Here is a 22,451-nt window from a genome sequence, read left to right as displayed (position 1 = left end):
TTTATCACTTCTTGTTCTAAGCAAATTACTTAGTACAGAAGGAGTGATTCGGTATAAGACACATTCAATCTCAGAATTGCTATTTTTGAAGTATGATAAAATAGCACAGAAACATGGAAGAATTCTTCAAATCAGCTAAGCTAAATTTATCCAAAGCTGGCAAAAATGCAGATTAAGCCCAAGACTGGCATGAAACCATTAGAATGAATGAATAAGCAGAGATTTTCAAACCTTAAATTCGGTAAGACAAATTTCAAAGTTGTCTTTAGGCTGTCCTGTTTATCCATAAAGTAAGATCTAAGTACTGTTACAGGAAACAGATTTTGTTTTAAATTGCAAGATTTAGTGTGAAGTTTGAAAAAAATCACTGTCTAAAGTGATGATTTATCAGCAAAATGTTAAACTTCTGTTTTACAGACACTCACATCATTTAATGGGATAGTGAAAGATAAACAAGTATTTCTGGAATGTTTGGAAAATATGATAGATATCTAGATATCATATAGATAGATATGGGGGGGGGGAGAGAGAGAGCAAGAGAAAAAAGTAAAATCCAGTCAGTATTTATTCAGATTATCTTTAGCACTGCAATTAGGTACTGCATTTTTACTTCCATTAGGAATCTTTATTTCCTTGATCTAAATCCCCTTAAATTTCTGACTGTCCAACATTATACTGTTTTTTAATTACAAACAAAGCAATAGGCCAATATTGACTTTGACTTTAAAGAGGCATGTGTGGAAAACTATTTCTCTAACAAATTGACTGGACTGATATCATTCTGCTCCAGATTTGATTTTTTTTTCACCTGGGAGAGGGTGATAGACCTCTCTGAGTCCTTTCTCCTTTTATTACCCCTTTTCTTCTCATCACAGGCTTTGCAACACATTTTCCTCTATTATCTCACTTTCCATTTTTTCTTTCCTAAAACTGCTACTGTCAGGGAGCAGCCTGCCCTTGCTGCTCCCTCATAGCTGCCTCTACTTCCTTTCTCTTCCTTCTTTCCTTCTTCCTCCTCCACATCCCATGCAGTCTTTCCTTCTACTTCTTACTCCTTTCTCTTGATATTGTATCTCAACGCTTCCCCCAACCACTTTCCCTTAACTTGCTAAATATTTAGGAAATGTTACAATCCACCACAGACATTCCAACAGCTAGTCTTTAAGTGGACTTTGCAGAAATAGTTCCCTTTTCTATACCACTTCGGCCATTGACCAAGGAAAGGACAGTTTTGTTGTCCTGACTGCTGAGCATGTAGACATCTCAGGACATGTTTATATTACTTAACTTCAGAAACCTAACTGAGGCTCCGAAGGTAGGAAGTTGGTCCCCCAAAACTCATATAGTCCAAAAAAAAAAAAGTACTCCAGCAGATAATTTAAAACCAGTGTAAAAACTAGTGAAGTGCTCTGAAATGCTATCTATAGGAGCCTCTGTCTTCATTAACTATATACAGCCTACAAAGAATAGGCTTACAATCCACTTACTTCACTTTAATTAAAATTAAGTGGCAAGAATGTCATCCCATGGTCTGGGATGCCTCAACTGGGGCTCCTTTATGTTAGCATATATTTGCCTGCACCCTAACTCAGCAATAACTTCATTACTGTGTGCTTAGACTAAAGCTTCTTTCCAGGCATGGATAGTAAATGACTGGTTGGCACTTTCCTGCAATGCTCCAACTCAACTCGAGCTTTACAGCTGCTCCTTTCCTAGAAGACAGAAGGTTGCATTGTTTGGAAAAGGAACAAAAAAACTGTGACAGAAGCGGTACTGGCTGCCAGTCTTAAATCTTGAATATATGCCATGTGTAAGAAAGACTGCAACATTTATTACAAATCCAGGGATGAAAGTACCTCCCATAGCTTTGGCAGTTCAGTTCAAAACTGCTTGGTAATTCAGGTTTTGAATCTTACTGCATGCTAAGGGAATAGGGTGGAAGAGTAAATAATGTGATTTTTTTTTTAATAGAGCATTAGTGGATTTTTTTTTTCAGGGGAATACTGTTGTGTTTCATGCCTGAGAGGGCAAGTCTATTCTGATGGTAATGAATAAAGGCTCTGAAAAAAAGCTATTACTAAGGCAGTTTACTGCCTTATCCTCCCACATCCATTTTTTCCTCTTCCTTGATATTTGTGTTAAACATGAAGCAATCAAAGCAGCAATCACACAACTAGAGCATACAACAGACTTCTGAAAAAAACTATGGAGGTGAGGTGGGGAGCATGAATATTTCCAACTCAGCACCATACCCTATAGTTTAGTTTCCTTCATTTATAATATTAACCAAGGCCTGGAGCAGTCTATCATCTCTATGCTTGTATGGTTTGGCATTGTAAAAAAGATCAACGTAGTCACTGTACAGACTTTCTTCTGAGTCTTTTAACTGGGAGGGCTTGTTTAACTTTTCGAGAGCTTGATAGAAGTGTTCATAAGGAATATTTAACTTCTCATTTGCAGTCTTCTCTGGCAGATGCTTCTGAGCCATCTGTCTGCTAAAAGCACTTTGTAGTAAGTGTAGCATAGCCTCTGATGGAATTTTGTCTTCTGTTTTGTCACTGCTACTACTGGCACCTTCTGTGACTTTGAGTTTTTCACTCAGGTACTCCTGTGTGGTATGGTCCTAGAATACAGAACAGTATAAAGATTAAGTGATGATGAAAAATTGCCTGGAATCAGAATTGCTCTGAATATGTGTGCATGTGTGCAGATACCCACTACTTTTCCATTCAGGAGTCACTAGCATCTAGAAAAGAACTAGATCATTATATAACAAAACTGACTATCAAAAGAACTATATTGTATAAAGTATCAATTCTCCTAAATAATTAGGAAGTTATAAATTCACATTCTAGGATAAATTCAGATTGGCAGGATACAGCATGCCATTTTACAGACTGATCTTTCCCAGACTTAGAGATATGCTTAGCTGCACTGAAGGAGAACAGCTCCCCAGTTGTCTAAATAGAGAAAGTGCATGAAGTGGTGATGGTGACTAAATGTGGTGCAAACCCTTGTGAAAAGGACTGAACTTGTGCTTCCATATAATCTACTCTGGAGATGCTGTTCTGCACTTTTCACCTGAGACGGGACAGTGAAGTTTGGCTAACTAGCAGTCATGACATGTATCAGTGGAAAGATTAATGACAAATACAGATTTATAGAGAAGTCCAAGAGGCATGGTCTCATTTCAGCACTGTCTGTTATACTTCCCACTTTGACACAGCAGCATGTGCTTGCATAGCTTCCTCATTTCCACTGAGATTCTTTCTAATTGAATACTAATTTTATCTTGAGCTGCTTTACTATGTTCACCAAACTTCTCCTACAGTGCCCCAAATCCAGCTTTACCTTACTTCAGCACTACATTCTTGCACACAGTTGCCATGCCTGTGCACACTGGCTTTTAATGTATTTGAAGACCATCCTCAAGCCTTCTTCAATCTTCTCCTTCCTCAACTGGCTGAGGAAGGGACATTTCCTCTGTATTTTACAGACACACTAATTACTTAATGGGGAGAGAAACAGATGCCATATGATTAAGTATTCTGAAGATCTTCAGATAATTGAGCATTGTGAAAATGAACAATGTTACCATCATGTGCATCCAAAAACCCACTACTACTCCCAGAAGCCTAAAAGGTTTGCTTTCCATAAAGCACTACTTCAAAGGTAAAGAAGGGGTCAAAAAGGAGCCAGAAACAACAGATATGGTTAACTGCAACCCTCTGAATCAGTGAATCCCTGACCTCTGTGTTGTCATTTGTTATAAACTTCATTCCAAACATCCTGGAAGCATTCCAACAGGCAGGCTCCTTTGGGGTCTGAGACTTGCTCTCACTGGAATTATGATGGATTTAGTGCATCTTTTAGAGGGATAGTCTTCCTTCATTGTACCCTTCAACTGCATTAGATATTGAGTTCACAGCTTAGTATCAATATCGTCTTAACATCCTAAAACCCTTGGATGTTGGTATAAGAAAACAGAGCCTAAAGAAACTATCAGTTGTTGACCCAGACAAAATCACAATACTCACACAACTTAAATGTGGTTAAGGGCTGGAGGAGGTGAACACAGAATGAATATGTGTCTTCTTATCAGAAAAAATATCGTTTTCTTATAAATTGAAAAATACATAAGGAAGCAAATTAATGTGACTACCTCTACAAGATCTGTTATCTTTTCCACTCCCCTTCTGTCATTTTGCACGGCATTATAGGATGTGTACACACGTGGCTGCTTCATGTGTTCAGGTTGGGTAGAAGTACCATGCAAAATCAATTTCCAATTTACAATTCTCCCTTCATTTTGTATTCTTCTGGACTAAAAGACAAGCATGGCATTAGCATAGGTTCTCAAGAAGTAAGAAGATGAAACAGAGGATACTTGATCTTAAGGTGGACAGAAGCCACTAAAATAAATTATAGGGCTTTCAATGTTTAAATTTAGACAATGTTTTATAAGCACCAAAAGACATTAGAAACAGAATATGTCAGAGGTGGAATTTAATATAAGGACTTGACTATCCAAATATTCATATTTTAATGCAACATAATTATAATTGAATCATGTGAGCATCAAAGAAATTTCATCACAACACAGAATGCCAAAATTACTGAACCAGTATTTTGTGTTCTTGGGTTTGCTCACTAAGCAAGACTCTGGCAATGTCACAACAAAAGCTGCCATTGAAATAGTCATTTGGAATAATATTCCATGCTGACTGATGTACAGCAGTAATCTGAAACACAGCTTGTGGAGGTGAGTAACAAACACTTTATAGATTACTTTTGATGACAATATTTAAATACTTGAAAGTAGTAGAGACAAGTATGGAGAATGCTGAAACTTGCTTTTACCAAAACTTCTGATCATAATTTTTGCTCAAACATGAGTTACTGAAGATAGCTGCTGAAGCTTGTTTTCTGAAGAAACCTTCCACTGAGTTTTACATATGTTTATTGTAGGTTTCAGGAACTTCTCTCACTTGAAAATGGAAGGAGAGAGGTAACTACAAATAAAATGCTCTTAACCACATTCCAAAAAAAAGTGTTATATTAGTTACAAAGAGCAGGATTTTTGTAACCATGGGGTTAGCTATAAGCCCACAGTATTAACACTACACTGTTGATAATAATATTTACTTCTACTGTATTGTCCATCTGCTCAGTAGTTGGCATTATCGTGCTGTTTACAATTTGAGGCCAATAGGGTTTGAAGGCTCAGTGTCTGATAGGAAGCATTCAGTTTTTTGGCAGAATCTGACCCCTAATGACAAACTTATTAACAGACAACTTAATTGAAACTCTCCAGAGGTGAGTGAGCCTGATCACTCTCTCTCTTTGAAGAGGATGATTTTTCAGTTGCCTGTCAAACAGCTTCTTCTGGTGTCTCACTGTTGTAATCCACACCCCCAGGTGGTTTTAGTAAATATACTTACTTTATATCTGTAGATTTTTTGGCTTTAATCTTTAAAGCAGTAATTATCCTGAAAAGAAGGTAGGGAAAGATATACAGCAGAATAGCTCTCTAAGGTCACCTGAAATTCATTACTTCAAAGGTTCTGAGTTAATGAAAATTATGAACAACTACTAAGAAGAGACTACATCTATCCCATGCTCTTCTCTGCAGAAAGACTTAATTTGTAATTAATCATATATAAATTGTATTGCATACTCCACTCCACAAATCACAGAAAATTATATTAAGTGATTTCTCTCAGTGACATATAACGTGAAAAATATATAGGCATGAACTTTTATTGAAATTATTATGAAATTATTATTATGAAATGAAGCTGGTTTTGTGTTTAGGTAACGAACAAGAAAGTCTGGCCCTATCTTTTTTGTGTGTTTCAGAGGAACCAGTCTAATCTTTTAAATAGATGGATATTTACTTTAAACAAAGTCCTGCGGGAGTCTGCTTAATGAGAAGGCTCTCTATTCAAGATACCTGATAGTGGCTAGCAATCATTTTATTTATGTTAGTTTCCAAATACTTCACTATTTAACATACAGATTTACTTACCACATCAGTAATTCTTAATACCCAGGTACCTGTTGGGTTCTCTCCCCATGTGTGAACAGACATGAAGTCCCAGTCCTTAAAGCCATTAGGAGACTTATCTCTCTCCCTCTCAGCCAGTAAGACAGTGCTGGTCCCTGTGTTAATGCAATAAATCAACAGAAGTAATTGTTCATCCATATCTTTTATTTTTCAGATTACTCAGCCTACAGACTATATCGTGCATGCAGAGGTAACCTGGAATATACAGTATTTAATACTGAGCTTGTGGAATTGGAAAAATGCTATTTCTGATCACTGGTTACTTTAATTCTTTTTGTAGCAGTATTTAAAGAGCATAAAAACCGTCATATTAGGTCACATTAGAAAGGTACACTTTGCTTAGTAACCTGTGTCTAAAAGGAGCCAGTAGTAGATGCTCATAAAGAAGCTTAAAAAACATATCATACATGGCCAGTCTTTCTCCAGCAATGAGCAATTTAGGGAATTTTTGAGCTGGAAGTTGCTAAGCCAAACCAGCATTTTCAAGAGCCAGTGATAGATATATCTGTCTTAAATTTGTTTGCTGCATTTAAATGCTCTTTTAATTCTAAATTACAGGATCCTTTGAAATTGAGTGTTACAATTTAACTTGCTAACCTGGATTACTGCTCAGAATGTGTGAAAGGTGACTATCACATTTTTAAGAAATAGGCATGGTAGCAGAGAGGAAAATACTCAAAAAAAAAAGAAGATTGTACAAATTAACATATTTTTATGAAATGACTAAGCCAAAATAATTTTTCTGTGGGCATCAAAAGGAGGATGTTTTACTCTCTTTCCCACTTCATAATCCTTGTTCTTTCTCCTCCTTTCTCACCTTTTTGGGGGTTAGTTTTCTGCTGTTCTGATGAGTTAGACTGGCTTATCATGAAAACAGACAAGCATCAAGGGAGTGGGAACATGTACTGGGGAATAGTGAAAGGAGAGGTAAGAGAGTTTAGAAAGAGGAAGTGGGACATCTCCTTTCAGTATCAGTGAGTTGTTAATTCATCTCACACAGTATTGTGAAACCAAAGCTCATTATTGTTATGTTTTTGGGTGAGTGAATTTAAGTTGTTACAGCCTGAAACAGGGTGAAAAGCATTTGCATTATTATTATTATAAAAATGCAGCAGTTCAGAAAATATTTCTGCAGCAGAAGAGGTTTTGCTGCACAGTAGGAGACTTGTTGTGCTTGTTTGCATATAAAAAGAGAGCAAGGGAGCTATATTTACATAATAGAGCAGAAAGCCCCAGGGAGCCTTATCATAAGCTATAAATACATTCAAAGACAACACTGTAAATATAGAAAAGGAACAACGTGCATTTGGTAAGAATATTTTTAAGAAAAGTGGAAAATCTGCAAGAACGAAGGGAAAGAACAGTTTAACCATGATAGGAACCTGACACTGTGGTAGAGACAGTAAAACCAACTATTGCTACCTCAACTAAACCCACAGGAGTACATAGGGACATGAGAAGATATTACTATTATCAGTCTTTCAAAAGGAGTGTTTCACTGAGGTTCAGCATAATTCCTAGACATCAGCAGTAGAACAGTATTTGGTAGTGAAAAGTGGAGTGAAGACTACTGTTCCTGTCATCTCCATCAAATGCCTCAGGATTTACTACCTCCATCTATTTACTCCCGTAACAAAAAAGGTAAGCTCAGAAAAGGAAGAATTAAGATGAAACTTGAAAGGAATCACAGACAGGTAGGGTTTGGAAATACATAGCATATATAACACCTTAACTTTGTTCTCTAGTAAAGTCCTGGAATAATGATGTGAACATGGCTCTAGTAATTTATTATCTGTGAATTACAAGATTAGCTTTAATATTAGTAAATTATACTAATTTTTAAACAGATATCTTTTTTTTTTTCCTAATAATGTCTGTTGATCTTACAAATCTTACTCTCTATGAAATTTTTTATACTCATTCTGCTCTTCTTCTCCTCATATTGTTATTTCAGGGTACTGTCAGGTAACTTGCCATATTCTAGCACATGTAGTGTAGGGGTACTAAGGTGCCTAGCAGAGATGTGTTTTTAAATAGACCACTGAGTTTATACAGTTATATGAAATCTAGGGAGCAGATTTCCTCAGTTTTCCATTAGTTCACCAGAGCACAGGAAGGCAGATAAGCACTATCAAACTATAATTTGTTGTCTGTCAGGAACTCTGAGTCTTTGCAGTGTTCATGTCCTGTGTCTAAAATGTAAGGTATTAGAAATGATGCCCTCATTTTTTGAGCAATGATTTCCCAACTTCTATTTACAAAAATAACTGAACATAAAAAGGCAGAGAAGAGGATTCAGAGAATCAGTTGTCTAATTCCAGGACGCTTTGTACTCACACTTACCTGTCAGAAGTGACTAGTTTTGTCTAATAATGTATTGAACTACTTTTAATCAGGTGAAGAGCAAACTGATAGCTTTTAATGAAATATATTTTACACACTACCACAGCAGAAACAACATATTTCTTTTCCTCTTTTACCTGATGGAGATACCAGGGTGACATGAAGATCACCCCTACGGGAATATTCAATTGTTGCCTCAAGCTGCACATGCTCCAGTGATGCAATGGAGTTTTCTTGACCTTCACAGGCTTTTGTGGGAATTTCAATGATGACCTCCCCATTTGCTCTTAATAATCTGGCAAAATTACAGAATTTCTTTGGTTACTTACAGAAACTCTTTGATTCCGTATTGTGTGACACATTTGACACCCATATCAGAACTACAGGAGAAGAAGAAGCAAGAACAAATTTTGCATTCTTCTTCTTTTTTTTTGAATGCTCCAGTAAAAACCCTGTAAGTCCTCAAAGCACAAATAATACTAAAGTGGACCAAGTTCCAGGGGCTGCATAAGCTAGACTTGTGCAACACACACTAGAAACAAACAAGCAAATTTGATAACTGAGGGTTTCTGTCAACACTTCCTTATCCCCAGGAAATACAGAAAATAGTATTTGCAGTCAGCTGTTTCACATGGCTGTATTAGATTTACAATTTAGTTGCCTCAATGAAATCTCCAGAAGAGCTGTTATCATGGAGCTAAATTTTGCAGGAGGCATACTCTTTTTAATCCTTTGTAGTAAATTCCATTCCTAGGAAAAAAAGCATACACCTTCAGTACCCTCTTGGAATATTGTGCCTAGCTTACTTTGAACAATTTCCATTAATTTTGATGAGAACTGGTTATCTACATCTCCACATAAGATATTTAGAATTCAGGATCTTGGGATCTTTGGTTTTCTAATGTAAGATAGAGAATTGCCGTAATAATACATAAACAGTAAGTATCACATACATCACGACTGTATTTAATAAAAAAATTGAAAAGAAAAAATAACAGATTGTGCAGGAGAGGGAGCATAAAAACAGATTGATAATAAAATAGGACAAATAATTGGTTACCATGCAGTGACACTCCACAACGTTCTAATGTTTCTACAGAAAGATTTTTTGTGCACTTACATAGTATAATTTGTAGCTTTGAAATAACTGTATTTATTCTATGTGGGGACAAAATACTTGTAAAGATCCTTATTGACTAGCCAAGTTAATGACTGATTATAATTTACCTGTATTTTGAACTCAGTTTAAGCTCAATACAATCATAGCATTTGTGATGGCTAGTAGGTCTTTGAGATGCTTGCATTTCACAAGAGCAGTGCTATGAATGTGACTAAAGCTCAATATATGACCCTAATTTCAACAAGTACTATGTATGGCACAGAAAAAATTGCTAACAATTACACTTTTTTTTTAAGGTCCATGGGAGACTTTGGTAGCCTTTTCTTCAACTGCTGATAGCAGCATAAACTTTCACATCTTATCTGACCACCTACAGTCTCACAGTATCCTCCATACATACACTGGCTGCACAATCAGACATAATAATCTTATTCTTTGTTAAAGCTTACATAGTAGTAATTTCCACCAGTCTCACACTAAATGGCAAAAATAAGATGACAAATGCTGCTTGCCTGCCCCTGGACTCCTGAGGAATACAGTAAGGCATAAAACAAACAAATCAGAAAGAAACCTTTTGGTTGTAGTCTGGCTCGGAACAATCTGTGCAAAACACTACTCTTCTGGCTTTACTAAAACAGATGCAATCTGATGTAAGATTAGCTACTGCTAATGCAAATTCTTACCTCGGTTCAAAGCTTTTGTCTTTGACAATACACTCCTTCTTTTCCGGTAGTCCTTTCCATCTTTCAGGATCAGCTAAATCCACCAGTGCATTGGCATTGAGTAATCCAAATCCGAATCGGCTGTTTACCATGAGTCCAGCTCCATTCTTTTTCCATCCTGGATTGCCAGCCAGTGGATCGTATTCAGAGGTCCAGACTACCAAGTGTTGCATATCCCTCCAGGTTAGATTTGGGCTGTTAATAAAACGTTCTTGGTTAATTTTTACAGCACTATCTATCAAATTTTCTCACAATTTTTAGTCTGCAATAGAATATGTTTAGGAATGTATATGGCACACACTTGCATTAAAACCAAGAGCTTGACATATGCTTATCCTCACAGTGCTTCTTCAGACAGACAGTAACTCTGTTTAAATGAAGAGCTGACACCTAGCAAGACTAGAGCCCAATTCTTCAAAATTGTTCAGACATTTAAAGATAAGTATCCAGCAAAGCTGACATTTCCTACCACTCTTTGTGGGACCTTAACTTTGAAAATTCATTGGGTATTTGATTCTGTTTGGGGTTATCTACACCCTTTAAAATATAGCCCTCAGTATTTCTCTTGGCTTATGTCAAAGAAATGCAAGAGAAAAGGGAGCTGAATACACATCTTTATAGGACTAAGTCTAAGCCCTAGCCTGCCCTGACAGTCCAGCTTGGGTACTTCTCATTTTAGGTTGCATCACCAGCAGCAAAGGCTCTGCAAACTGAATAAAGACTTCACTTAAACTTGTGCAACCTACTGTCCACGAATTATTTTCTCCTGATACATGAGCAGCCTCACCACCTTTAATGTACTCAGTAAACAATTGTTGCCATTGCACAAAAAAGTCTAAAATCCCTGGCTCATCCTCTCTTACACGTGTTGGCCCTGCTTTGCTAGGTTGTTGCTGAGGCAAGCAGCTGCTTATTTTTGTCATCACACCAAGCAGATCTGACTGACAAAAAGTGGAGCTGCAGCATAAGACGCTGCCACTTTTAGATATATAGCATTTAGGGGATGACAGTGGGATGGCAGAGACAAAGGAGTTTCAATAGTAATTTTAGGACATCTTACTTTGCTTCCAGAGCTAGAGCAAAAATTCCTGCTGCCAGTGGTGCAGATGCAGAGGTCCCAGTGTGAGTCTCTGTACATTCATTGTGAAGATCAGCACTTGTCTGATAGGCAAACAATGAAAAAAAAAATGCGTGAAAAACAGTGGTAAATACAGTATTATCTATGCTCAAAAACATAACCATGTATCCTTTATTCAGTGCGTATTAATACATTCCTCACCAGAAGACTAAGTGATGGATGTTTAAATCTGTTCATATTTCCATCTACTCTTTTTACATCAACTATAATTTTTGTATCAAAATGCTTTGTGTTGGAACAAAATACTCCCACACTGAACATCTTACTTTATTCTAAGTTTTCACAATAAGTGTTTCAGGCTTACTGGTGAATCATAAAAACATATCATTGTGTTGGGTCTAGAACATTTAAAATTACTGCATGCTTCAAAATTACTCATAGGATTAGTACTAGTGTTCTTCTCCCTCTTCTGCAAAAGAACTATAATTTGCAATGAAGCATGTGCTTTATTTTAAAATGAAATACCAAAATCATCTGCCCAGATATCTGAAGAGGGAAAGGGGGAACGCTGAAACCTTCATATCTCAGCTAAAACGAGAAGCCATTTAGGAAGAACCAATCTTTTGACTAACCTGCAATGACGTTATTTTAATCCCCATCCATGTAGTGTTTTGTAAAATTAGCATCAGCCAGAGCAGAACAGAGAATACAGCTCCTTGAACATTATTTTATCAACAGCAAATTACTTTAGGACAAAGTATTTCTTCAAAGGGTAAAGAAGGCACTAATTTGTTCATTTGCTAAGTACCTTTTACAAGTTCAGAAGCACCACTGTGGCTGTCATCAGTGGGAATGGAGGAGCTGAAAATCTTACAGAAGGTAAGCAGTAGAATGGCAAGGAACACCAGAGGTCCTTATATTCTAAAGCTCTCTTACTTTTTTAATGCTACAATCCTATTAACTCTGTATCAGCTCCTACCCATTGGTTGGGACCTTGCTCTCTTCAGGAGATGAGATCTGCTCTTTTTGAAGAATGGGACCATAACAAACTTGATGCAGAGACCTCTGTCACACCAAACAACAGAATATTTCAGCATACTGATATAATTGCCACTGTCACTTAGCCATTGCTTCACAGTAGAGGATGTTCTGGGAACAAAAGCACTTTTCGGATTTCTAATTCCCCAGTGCTTAAGATGGAAGTACTAAGCATGTAAAACAAGTACAGCAGGCACTTGAAATTAGGCATATAAAAGCTCTTATTTATTATTTTCATATACAATACATATCTATGTATGTTCTGAATCTGGTAAAAACAACCTACAATTCTTTGGTCAGTATAATCCCCACTGCTGTATGCTGTGGCCAGAGTTGAAGAGCACTTCTCTGCATACCAGGGAGAAAGGCCTTGTTGAGAAGCACTGCTAATGGAGATAGTGTAGATACTATCAGTGTAACCATCACAGTCACAGTTATCACCCTGACGACCTCCATTTCCAGAAGCCCATACGAAAATGGAGCCTTTTCCATTTCGGCCCTGGAGGAAATGAAAGAAGTGATTACCAAAGGAAGACAAGAGTTTTCAGTCTCCGAAATACGTTCTTAACTACCTCTCTCCACAAAAATGACAGCATAATATCTCAAACATTTTCAGATGGAAGAGGACAATTTTCCATATGCGCTGTAGAAGACCGAGATGGAAGAAACTGGCTAGATGATACATCCTACTTCACACCTTATAGTAATACCTTTCAGTTTATCTAGTCTAGATTTAGTGTTCCAGGTACAGCAACTTTCCTCAAAATAACTTTTAGATGTAAAAAAAAGCTGTGATTAATAGGTAAGTTTTTCTACAAAATAATGTTTGGTCCTAAGAATTTCTAGGAAAAAATCATCTTTTTTTAAACAAATGGCAAATTCATTAGGAGTTATTTCAATCACATTTTTTGTAATCACAGAAACATGAGTAAGTGGTATGAATGATCCATGAAAGGAGTTTTCCACACAACTCTCTTTTGCAATGAAGCCTTTCACTGTTTGGCATTCACTTCCTGAGCAACTGCAAATCAGTAAGCATCTGATTTAAAACTCTTTTTCCTTAAAAAATTGTGGGCCAGCAATCATCAGTCTCAGGACACAACCATTTTCATTCCCTGCTCTGGTCTCCAGTGTATAATGAGGTAGTGACAACTAATAATCGTTGCTGACAATGGAATGATGCAGCAGCATGTAAACCATCACAGCTATCCTAGATGAAATAAATATCAGATACTCTGTCTTAAACTGTGCTAGTCCTTCAGCAGAAAATCCATTTCATGTGAAGAGCAAAAGCTTGTCTTTTCAGTGTTAACAGATACATATTCACTGCAAACAGCAGTCAGAGATTCAGATTTTTACCATCCTCCCTCAGACAAGACTTGATCTTACTTGGGCAATGGACAAGAGACATGCAGCACTTAAAATATTAAAAATAAAGAAATTTTATAGAAAATAGAATTTTATAGAAATTATATAGAAAAATAAGCAGTACTCCTTCTTACAACACAATTGCTGAAACTGGAAGGACAAGCCATGTCAGTTACAGTAAATGAGGTAATATCTTATTTTGAAAACAAAGGCTGCAGTCCAGGGAAGCATTGGTATATTTGAGCAGCTACTTTGATTTCACTTGGAGTGCTACTCACATCTCTCAGATGCTTAAGGCTAAGCATATGCTTAAGAGCTCTACTGGGCCAGCAATAAAACTGGTGTGCAACTCCATCTCCGACTAGTGGAGAGCAACCAGATGCTTGCAAATGGAAACGTTGCAAATAAATGGGAAGTTTGCCTTCCTTAAGAAATAAAATAACTTGTAAAAGATTTGTGTTCTTCACCACAAAAACAACCTGCTTTTTCAGAGTAAGACCATGGAATTCTGGCTCCCTAATTCCTGCCCTTAATTCTCCTTCTTCTCTTGCTGCCTACTTACGGATTTAGATCTCTGTTTATCATCAGCCCATTCCTCTCAGCCTCCATTCTTCCCTCAGTGAATGCCTGGCAGCTGTCAGACTCTTCTTTGTCTTCTTCCTTTCTTCTGTCTGCTAATGTTAATTGCTCTTTTCTCCAAAATCCTCTCTTTCTTTGCCCTTCAAGCTTGCCTCCATTTCTTTCCTTTCTCATCCGTTTGATTCAATTTTATTCTCTGAATTAGTACCTAGTCATCTTCAGATGTCTTTTCACCTCATTGGCTACAGCAGTTTATTTATATATCCCCAATAGCTCTCATTCTGCACCCTACTTTTCATCAAGATCTAAAGAGGATAACATAAAAAAGAATTGTAAAACCAATGTTTTCAATACTCTCCATCATGTATTTTTACTGTCTTCATTTTAATTGGAATATGTTATGCACCAACTTAGCAACTAGTGCAATTAACACAGTACAAGTCCATCCACAGGCTGCTAAAATGCATGACTATTTCACCAAGTAAAATATTCTCAAAGCAGAAACTTTGTATTAAATTTTTATAGGCTCTCAGAGCAGAAATCCAATTACAGTTCAGAGCAAAACAAGCAGGCAGAGTAGAGTGGGGGTAGGGTGAGACAAAGGCAGGAAAAAGAAAGATTATCTGTAGAGGATACCAACCTAAAATGAACTTTAAAAGCTCTAATAGTGTTTTTTAAAAGTCATGTCCTGGCTGATAATTTCTCTGACCTGTACAATTAAAATCTCTTTTCTGCTTTTCAACTGTTTGAGTGACATGAGTACAAACCATTTTCCTTTCCTTCCTGATACAAACCATTTTAAAATTCTGCTCCCTGCTATATTTCCCTTTCTCTTAAGTATCCTACCTGTTTTATCCCATATTCAAAAGCTTTCTGTGCCAGTCTGCCAGGTCCCTCTACAGTTTTACCATCATCATTAGGGCCCCAGCTTGCACTGTAAATATCCACGTGATCTGGATTGAAGCCAATCGAACTGGCTTCAATGGCATCAGTGACTATTCCATCCAGCATACGTATACCTTAACAGAAAAAAAAAAAAAAAAAAAAAAAAGGGAGACAGGATTTATTTTCTGTTCTCTCTTCTTTGTCTGACTTCAACATTTATAAAGTTTCCAGTACAATTATTACATAATTATTGCACCAGTGGCCTACTGCTGTTCATGTAAGTAATACTCAGCACAGTTATAAAGTCAGTGTGAAACAGTACACTTAGCCTTTATTTGCAGAGCTTCGTGCTCTCTATGAATATCAAAAACAAACTTGTAAAAACTTGGTTGCACCTTTTTTACTTCTTTTTCTCCTTTTGCAGAGAGTCAAGATGTTATATACTGTTCCTACTTTTCCTTATTTCATTTTGAGTTCTTCCTTGACTTCTCTTTCTTCCTCTCTGCTAAATCTATAACAGACTTCTTTCCTCAAATTGCTAATAAGTCACTGAAATTAAACAGGTTTTATTAACATTTCTTTTATCTTTAAGAGATCTAAGAGTTTTAGTTCAAAGCAGCAGTTCAGAATGTTCTGCCCAAAACACTTTATCCTCACAGTCATTAAGCTTTTGCTGTCTTTGTGATGTTATTTCACTAGGTCTTCAATCTTCACCACAAAAAAATTCTCACTCTTGTTTCACTACTACATTTTTTCCACTGTGAGCAATCCAGAGATGCTCATGATATCTAGCCATTAACATTTTATTAGGAACTGCACGATCTAACCTTCCTCAGAGAAAGCCTGATCTCAGTGATACTTAAAATTCAGTGGCAGACAACAGCTCATCTGCACTGGATCTTTAGCCCTGCAAATCTCTAGATCTGCACTAGGATTGCTACCACTGTCTACTGCTGGATAGGGACAGAGGTAGCAGGAATTCTGGCAAAATTCCCACTATGACATGGCTCTCCAGCAACAGCAACTGTGTAAGAGACAGAGTAGTCAGGATTCAGCTTGTGTATTCTAGCAATAAAAATGTCTGGGTTCTTCTGATCTTGGCAAGTTAGTACTACAGCAGCTGCACCATTACAGGCAGCCAGTGAATTATGAATACTCATTTTCTAGTGTAGAAGTTAATGTGGATTTTTCCAAAGTAAAACAAGCAAAAGGGGAGTGCTCTATATAGAAAAAAGAGATAGCGAGAAAGAGAGAGAGAGAGAGAAAGAGAGAGAGAGAAAGAGAGAGAGAGAAAGAGAGAGAGAGAAAGAGAAAGAGAGAGAGAGAAAGAGAGAAACCCCCTTTGCTGGCCATCTCAGTCAATCATGCTTTTTTATTCTATTAAGCAGGAAGAAAAAAACGCCTGTAAGTACAATTCTTTTCTCAAATGGCTAGTCTTTAAGACTCCTAACATCTCTGAGAGAAAGCTGTGTTTTATGGTTTCATATTAATTAGTGGCAAAACGAGACATAAAGGAGTTAACCAGCTCAGCCACTGCCACTCCACTGTCAGTAGTAAAACTGGCAACAGAAACAAGGTATATCTTGTACTTCAGATGCCAAAAACCACTTATCGCTGCTAGCCTTAAACTCATATCATTTTGAATACTCATTTTTTCTCAATCAGAGGAAAATGCTTAGATTCATGAGATTCTCTCATACCAGTGTGCTGTGAGCAAAGATCTGTCTGTGTGGAAATGACTGCAAGCTCCGGGTGCTAGGTTGTAACATATAATGAGATACTGAGATTGCAGAGACTAGTACACAGATATTTCCCAAACAAGACAAAGTCACCCATGCAGATAAATAATGCAATAAGGATGAAAACAAAAACACTGACAACACACTGGTAAAAACAATCCAAGAAAAAACCTGCTGTCTTAGCTTTATAATCAGCAAAAATCCTGCTCATTTAAGTCAGCTCAGAGATTTGATGACTACAGTGTTATTTCCCTAACAGGTTTCAATTATTTGCTCCTGCATACTGTATCCTGTTCTTCCACATGCTTATTCCCATCATCAGTCCCACAAATTCAAAACCAGGCAAAGCCCAACACAATTTCAGCCAGATACGTGTATCTGCCTGGCAGAAAGGCTATTTTTAGCAACACGTCACTGTGCTGGAACTCTCAGCCCAGTCCTTTGTAAAATGGAGCATCTTAATTATTTGATTTCCATGGCAGCACCAGAGAAATATCGTAGCACAGTGCTATGGTTAGAAATATATATACTCTGCTTTACTACGAAGAGGATTGATATGCACATATTTCTGAGCTCTGCACAAAATAACAAGTGGATATTAAATGAGAATCAGAGGTATCACTTTTAAAATTGAAATTAAGAAGTATTTTTTTTCACACTGCACACAGAAATGCCTGTGGGACTCACGGCCATAAGGTATTGAAGAGACTAACAAAGTAAAACATTTCATTAACATGAAATGACATTAACGTGACTAACGAGAACACTTAGGATTATTAAAGTTAGTACATTTAAGGAAAATAAAAAATTTGAATGGAATGTTTTGTTTTATCCCTGAAAGCAAAGTTAAACCAACCTCCGATGCTGAAGGTTAGAGAACAGGCTATTCCAAATGTCAGGGTTTCTTTCTCTAAAGCAGCTATTGTTGACAGTCAGAGAGAAGGCACTGGTCACAGACTGCTGGATTTATCCAGTGTGGCAATTCCTACAAGCAAACAACTACTTAAAGTAGTCATCCTGAACTAATGTCAAGCAGAACTGAGTAAAGCATGCTTTCATGGATTTAAAAAAATGCCTGTGAAGAAACAAAACCTATATAGCTTGGAACATCAAAAAAGTCCTCCAATGTTTAGCCAGTCCAAATTTATCTGAATCCTTTGAAGACTTCTTCAATCTCTCACTGTTCTTCACTTACACTTTTGTTACATCCCTTTCTCTTATCAGGCTGGTCACACATACAATCTTATAATTTCTTCCAACTTTTTCATTTTCTATCCTCCCCTGGCCAGGTATAAAAAGCCTTCTGGCTAATCTGGATTGCTGGATTGCAATTCCTCCCATTAGCGCCTTCCTCTAGTCAAAATTGGTCAGCATAGATTTGTAGTTTGCATTTGTAAATGAAGACAGATCTCATGCAAATAAACTGTGAAAGAATCTTCTCTGTAGATGCCAACGACTTAAAGAATGGGCACAGTGGGAGTTCAAGTATCTTTGCAGCTTCATCCGTTTTGCCCTGCTTTGAAAATTTGTCGTCTTTATCTTTTGAGTGAGATATTTTACTTAAACAGAGCATGACAGTGTAATGCATTACGGCAAAGGCAGACTGCAAAGCTGACATCTATGACAGCTCAGTAGAGTAAATGGGAACTTACAAACGTAAGACTCATAGGGTGTGAACAGCAGTTATGGTTGTCAGTTGCCACTCACTGTCCTTTGTTTAAGAGGAAAAAAGTTAGTAATGGAGAAAAATAGGATTTTACAAGCCTCTCCTCCTGAGCTAAATAAGCATTTGCAACTGATACTTTGAGTGTGTGTCTTTCACAAACCTATAATGGATTAAACTTTCAATCACCTCTTTAAAAAATGGCAATTATCAATTGATAAGTAAGCAAGAGTTTACCTATTTTCAAAATTAATTTATGATTGTAGCAAAGAAGCAAGCTGTTGAAACAAAAGCCACAACAATATGAATACTGTTCATGACCTTCAAAATGTCATTGTGTAGACGGAAACAATACACTGCAAAGTGTGGGTATAAATTTGGATATGCTCACTTATACTTTACTCAGTCCCTTCTCCTTTCTCATGCCACCTCCTTCCAGAGAAGCAATTGTAAGGAGTGAACTTACTGCTCATTAAAAGACAAAGTCTCATTTCTGGGCACAATATATACTCAAGAAATAAAACAAATTTCAGAGAATATGTTGGCACTTAAGAAATTGTGTCATATAGATATAACACTTTGCACTATGACCAGACAGGAATTTGTAGTCTAATACTGGGAGTGACGTTTCCTGAGAAGGACAAACCATCTGTATTTCAGATTAATGGTGACTGGGAACACTCGGCACTTCCCAGAATCTGTCTGGTTTCCATTCTCAGACATCTGTTTTGGTTTTCTTACCTCCAACTTTTGAATTGTAGGCTACTCCAACCCCACATTTTCTGTTGTTGGCTTGCATGACAATTTCTCCTGCACACCGTGTCCCATGTCTGAATAAATATAGCAAGAATAAACAACATTTGATAACCCACACACTTCTCTGTAATATACACAAAGACTCACCAGTGATCTTTGTGATTTGGTAGATGTTTTCCTTTACCTGAATTTAATGCAACTATTGAATTGAATTATGTCTGCCTGATGCAAAAATATTTGTTTCCCTTAGGCCTCAACTGACACAATCTTACCTATTTAATCATCCGTGAATCATCACAATGACATGATAAATACCTAATCTGAACCATACTGAGGTCCACAGACCTATTGGCTATCAGTACTTTAGCTGAGTGCAATAGTGAGGTAACATTACGGGGCTAAAAAACTGCTAAACTCCTTCAGAAAAAATATCATATATTTAGATATTCTTTTTTAATTACTGAATTTACTTATAGACTATTTTAAAATATCTTCACCATTGCTAATTTTTTCTTGTAACCAAGTATTTTCTATGCAATTTTTTCTTGCCATAGGGGATTCTTGCTTCTCAATACATAAAACCTTCAAATAAGTGTAACTGTAAAAGAGCAGTATTATTTAATACTACAGATTGTTATTCAGTGAAGTGTTTGAATGCTTCTGGGCTGAATTCCATTTACTTATTAATAAAGATTAGTGATAATACAGGTAGATTTAAGAGATAATGTCATTGGAACCAAAGAATAATGGTCTCCCTGTCTTAAATAATGCTATAATAAAGTAGAAATGTCATTCTCTAAATGCTTCATTTATGGTACATTCATCCTTTGACTGCTTTATTTCCATACACTTACTGATTTATTTTGTGGATGCTATCACATTTTCTGATAGACAATAGGGAACCAGAGTATCAGTTCCTTGTATCTTTGCTGAATAGTAGCATCCTAAGTGGTTTAGGAAATCAACTTTTTCTAGTACACTAGCTTTTAAACAGGTCCACTGTCTTTCTGATGGACAAAATCCCTCCCCGACCTACCATGGGTGAGTTCCAGGGAGGTAGCTCTAAAGAGAGCAAGGAAGAAAATTCCTCACTTTTTCCAAGCCACACAATTCCACTAATCAAACAGGCTTTTTGTCTATGCTCAAAGTTTCCAAAACTTCTGAAGCTTTCACTGTTTCACTGGAGACACTTAGGCCAAATCTGGTCTACAGGAGGCTTCCATCTCTATATTTCTTCAGAAGAGACAGAAAGATTGTCCAGGAAGTGCATGTAACCTCCTTCAGTATCTGAACGTGTGTCACACCTTTAGAAGGAGGAGGTCTGAAGCATGAATTTATCTGTGCATGCATGCACAGAGTTGGAAATTATTCTGCCATTCTAAAAGGTGCTGCCAATACTAGAAAATAGCACCCTTAGCTGCAAAACCTGACCTGAAGGGACAGGTTTTTTGGTAGGCTCCTCTGAGAAACAGTCTCTTCCAGAGCACTTCACAGGGGACATGTATTCTCTTAACATCCACAGTACAAGGCAGAGAAGCGCAGCCAGTATGTGCTTAGGCAGGGGTAACTCTACTAACACACTTCATGACATAAACAGATTATTCATTTCAAATACGAAGAATTTCAGAACATTAAAGGGAGATTAAAGAGCTTTTCAGCTAGGGATTTTCTTCATTTCCAGTGTTCGTGCAATGCTATAAAGGCTTTTCCTTTCATATGTAAGTATCTTATTGGGCATGGACAATTCTGCACTTGAATATCCTAACACAAAGTAATAGTGCAGGGTTTTGTTCTCTTTACACAACTGGGAAGCTACTCACTTGTTTTCGTTTGTTGGGTCATATCTAGGAAAAGGATCATGATCATTGTCATTGAAATCATAACTTGCCTTTGGATCCTGTATTAAAAAGAATAGAAATAATTGTGACAAGTAGAAAGTGCATTTCAAAATGTTTCAAAACAAAAGGGTCTTTACTGTCTTTGTTTATTCATTTGGTGTGCCTCATGTTGATAGCAATCAAGTCAGTAAAATCTGATAGGCATTAACAATTCCATAAACTTTTTATGGAGCTAGAAACATTTTAATAATTCAGCACTAAACCATTGTATACAAACCTGTGTGGGAACTGAATTCACTGAAAAAAAAAAGTTATCTTTGTTAAGCAGTATTTAGACACAGACCAGGTTTCAAACTATGCTTGAGGCAAATATTTCACTCTCTAGCATGTTGGGGCTACCTTATCAAACAGGTAACATGCTGCAGAAGAGTGCCTGTTTATCAAGTGTACAACTGATTAAGTTATTCCACAGCATTCTAATGCTCAAACTTACATAGTTAGCATAGATGTCAGTATGATTCCACTCCAATCCATCATCTAGTACTGTAATGACAACACCTTTTCCTGTAATCCCTTTCTGCCATACAGGAATAACATGGAGATCCAGTTTGGGCAGTGATGGAGTTATTCTTGTATCTTGCTGGCAGACAGAAAAGGGTAACAAACACGTCAGTATTTTTATCATTTACATTACACAGGTCCAAAGTCATATTGTAAAGGTGCTCTATATCATCCTAGCTTTAACTTGCAAATTTCCCAAATATCAAACAAAAACAAGTTTGTCCAAATCCTTGTAGCATCAAAACACTTTCCTCATTACTTTAAGCTCCCTAAAGACCACCCCTGAATAAAGATTATTTTGTATTTACTAGGGATAGGCAACAAAAACATGGGAATGGTAGGGATGTACCAATGATTCTTGGAGAACTGTGTTAATAATCAGATCTACTAATGTTTGTTCTTTTCACCTGATGAGAAGTTAAGGCAATAATGAACAGTGCAACAAGCTGCCTTTTCTCCAAATGCACTTTCTTCTTTGAAGTCTGAGCTAGCCAGAGCAAAACAATTAATGGATAAAACAATTAAGGTAGTCGTTTGGTTATGAACAACTGTGCTGAATCACAACTTGCTGTTTACTACCTTCCTTATTGTTCCTGTGGAAAATCAATGGGAAGCATGAATCATCCAGAGCCTTCTCTTCCAAAGCAAGTTCTTTAAAGAATAGCTTCTAAATGGTCATTTTTCTGCTCTAATA

General features: G+C 36.9%; 1 protein-coding gene across 1 annotated transcript in view; it reads right to left on the bottom strand.

Annotated features, from left to right (window-relative positions):
- Positions 1 to 273: 273 nt before the first annotated feature.
- PCSK1 (proprotein convertase subtilisin/kexin type 1) overlaps positions 274 to 22,451 on the bottom strand; it is a 28,713-nt gene continuing 6,535 nt past the window's right edge. Inside the window, exons 4-14 of the mRNA XM_062599052.1 lie at positions 21,690 to 21,836; positions 21,179 to 21,255; positions 19,344 to 19,432; positions 15,162 to 15,334; positions 12,655 to 12,867; positions 11,313 to 11,413; positions 10,214 to 10,447; positions 8,548 to 8,705; positions 6,029 to 6,162; positions 4,163 to 4,324; positions 274 to 2,623 (exon numbers count right to left, since the gene is read on the bottom strand). Coding sequence (XP_062455036.1) covers positions 2,261 to 2,623; positions 4,163 to 4,324; positions 6,029 to 6,162; positions 8,548 to 8,705; positions 10,214 to 10,447; positions 11,313 to 11,413; positions 12,655 to 12,867; positions 15,162 to 15,334; positions 19,344 to 19,432; positions 21,179 to 21,255; positions 21,690 to 21,836 — 1,851 coding nt within the window. The 3' untranslated portion in view covers positions 274 to 2,260. The remainder of the gene's footprint in view (positions 2,624 to 4,162; positions 4,325 to 6,028; positions 6,163 to 8,547; positions 8,706 to 10,213; positions 10,448 to 11,312; positions 11,414 to 12,654; positions 12,868 to 15,161; positions 15,335 to 19,343; positions 19,433 to 21,178; positions 21,256 to 21,689; positions 21,837 to 22,451) is intronic.

This window comes from Rhea pennata, chromosome Z, assembly GCF_028389875.1.
Source record: "Rhea pennata isolate bPtePen1 chromosome Z, bPtePen1.pri, whole genome shotgun sequence".
Classification (NCBI taxonomy): Eukaryota; Metazoa; Chordata; class Aves; order Rheiformes; family Rheidae; genus Rhea; species Rhea pennata.
This window is presented reverse-complemented; position numbering and strand designations above follow the sequence as displayed.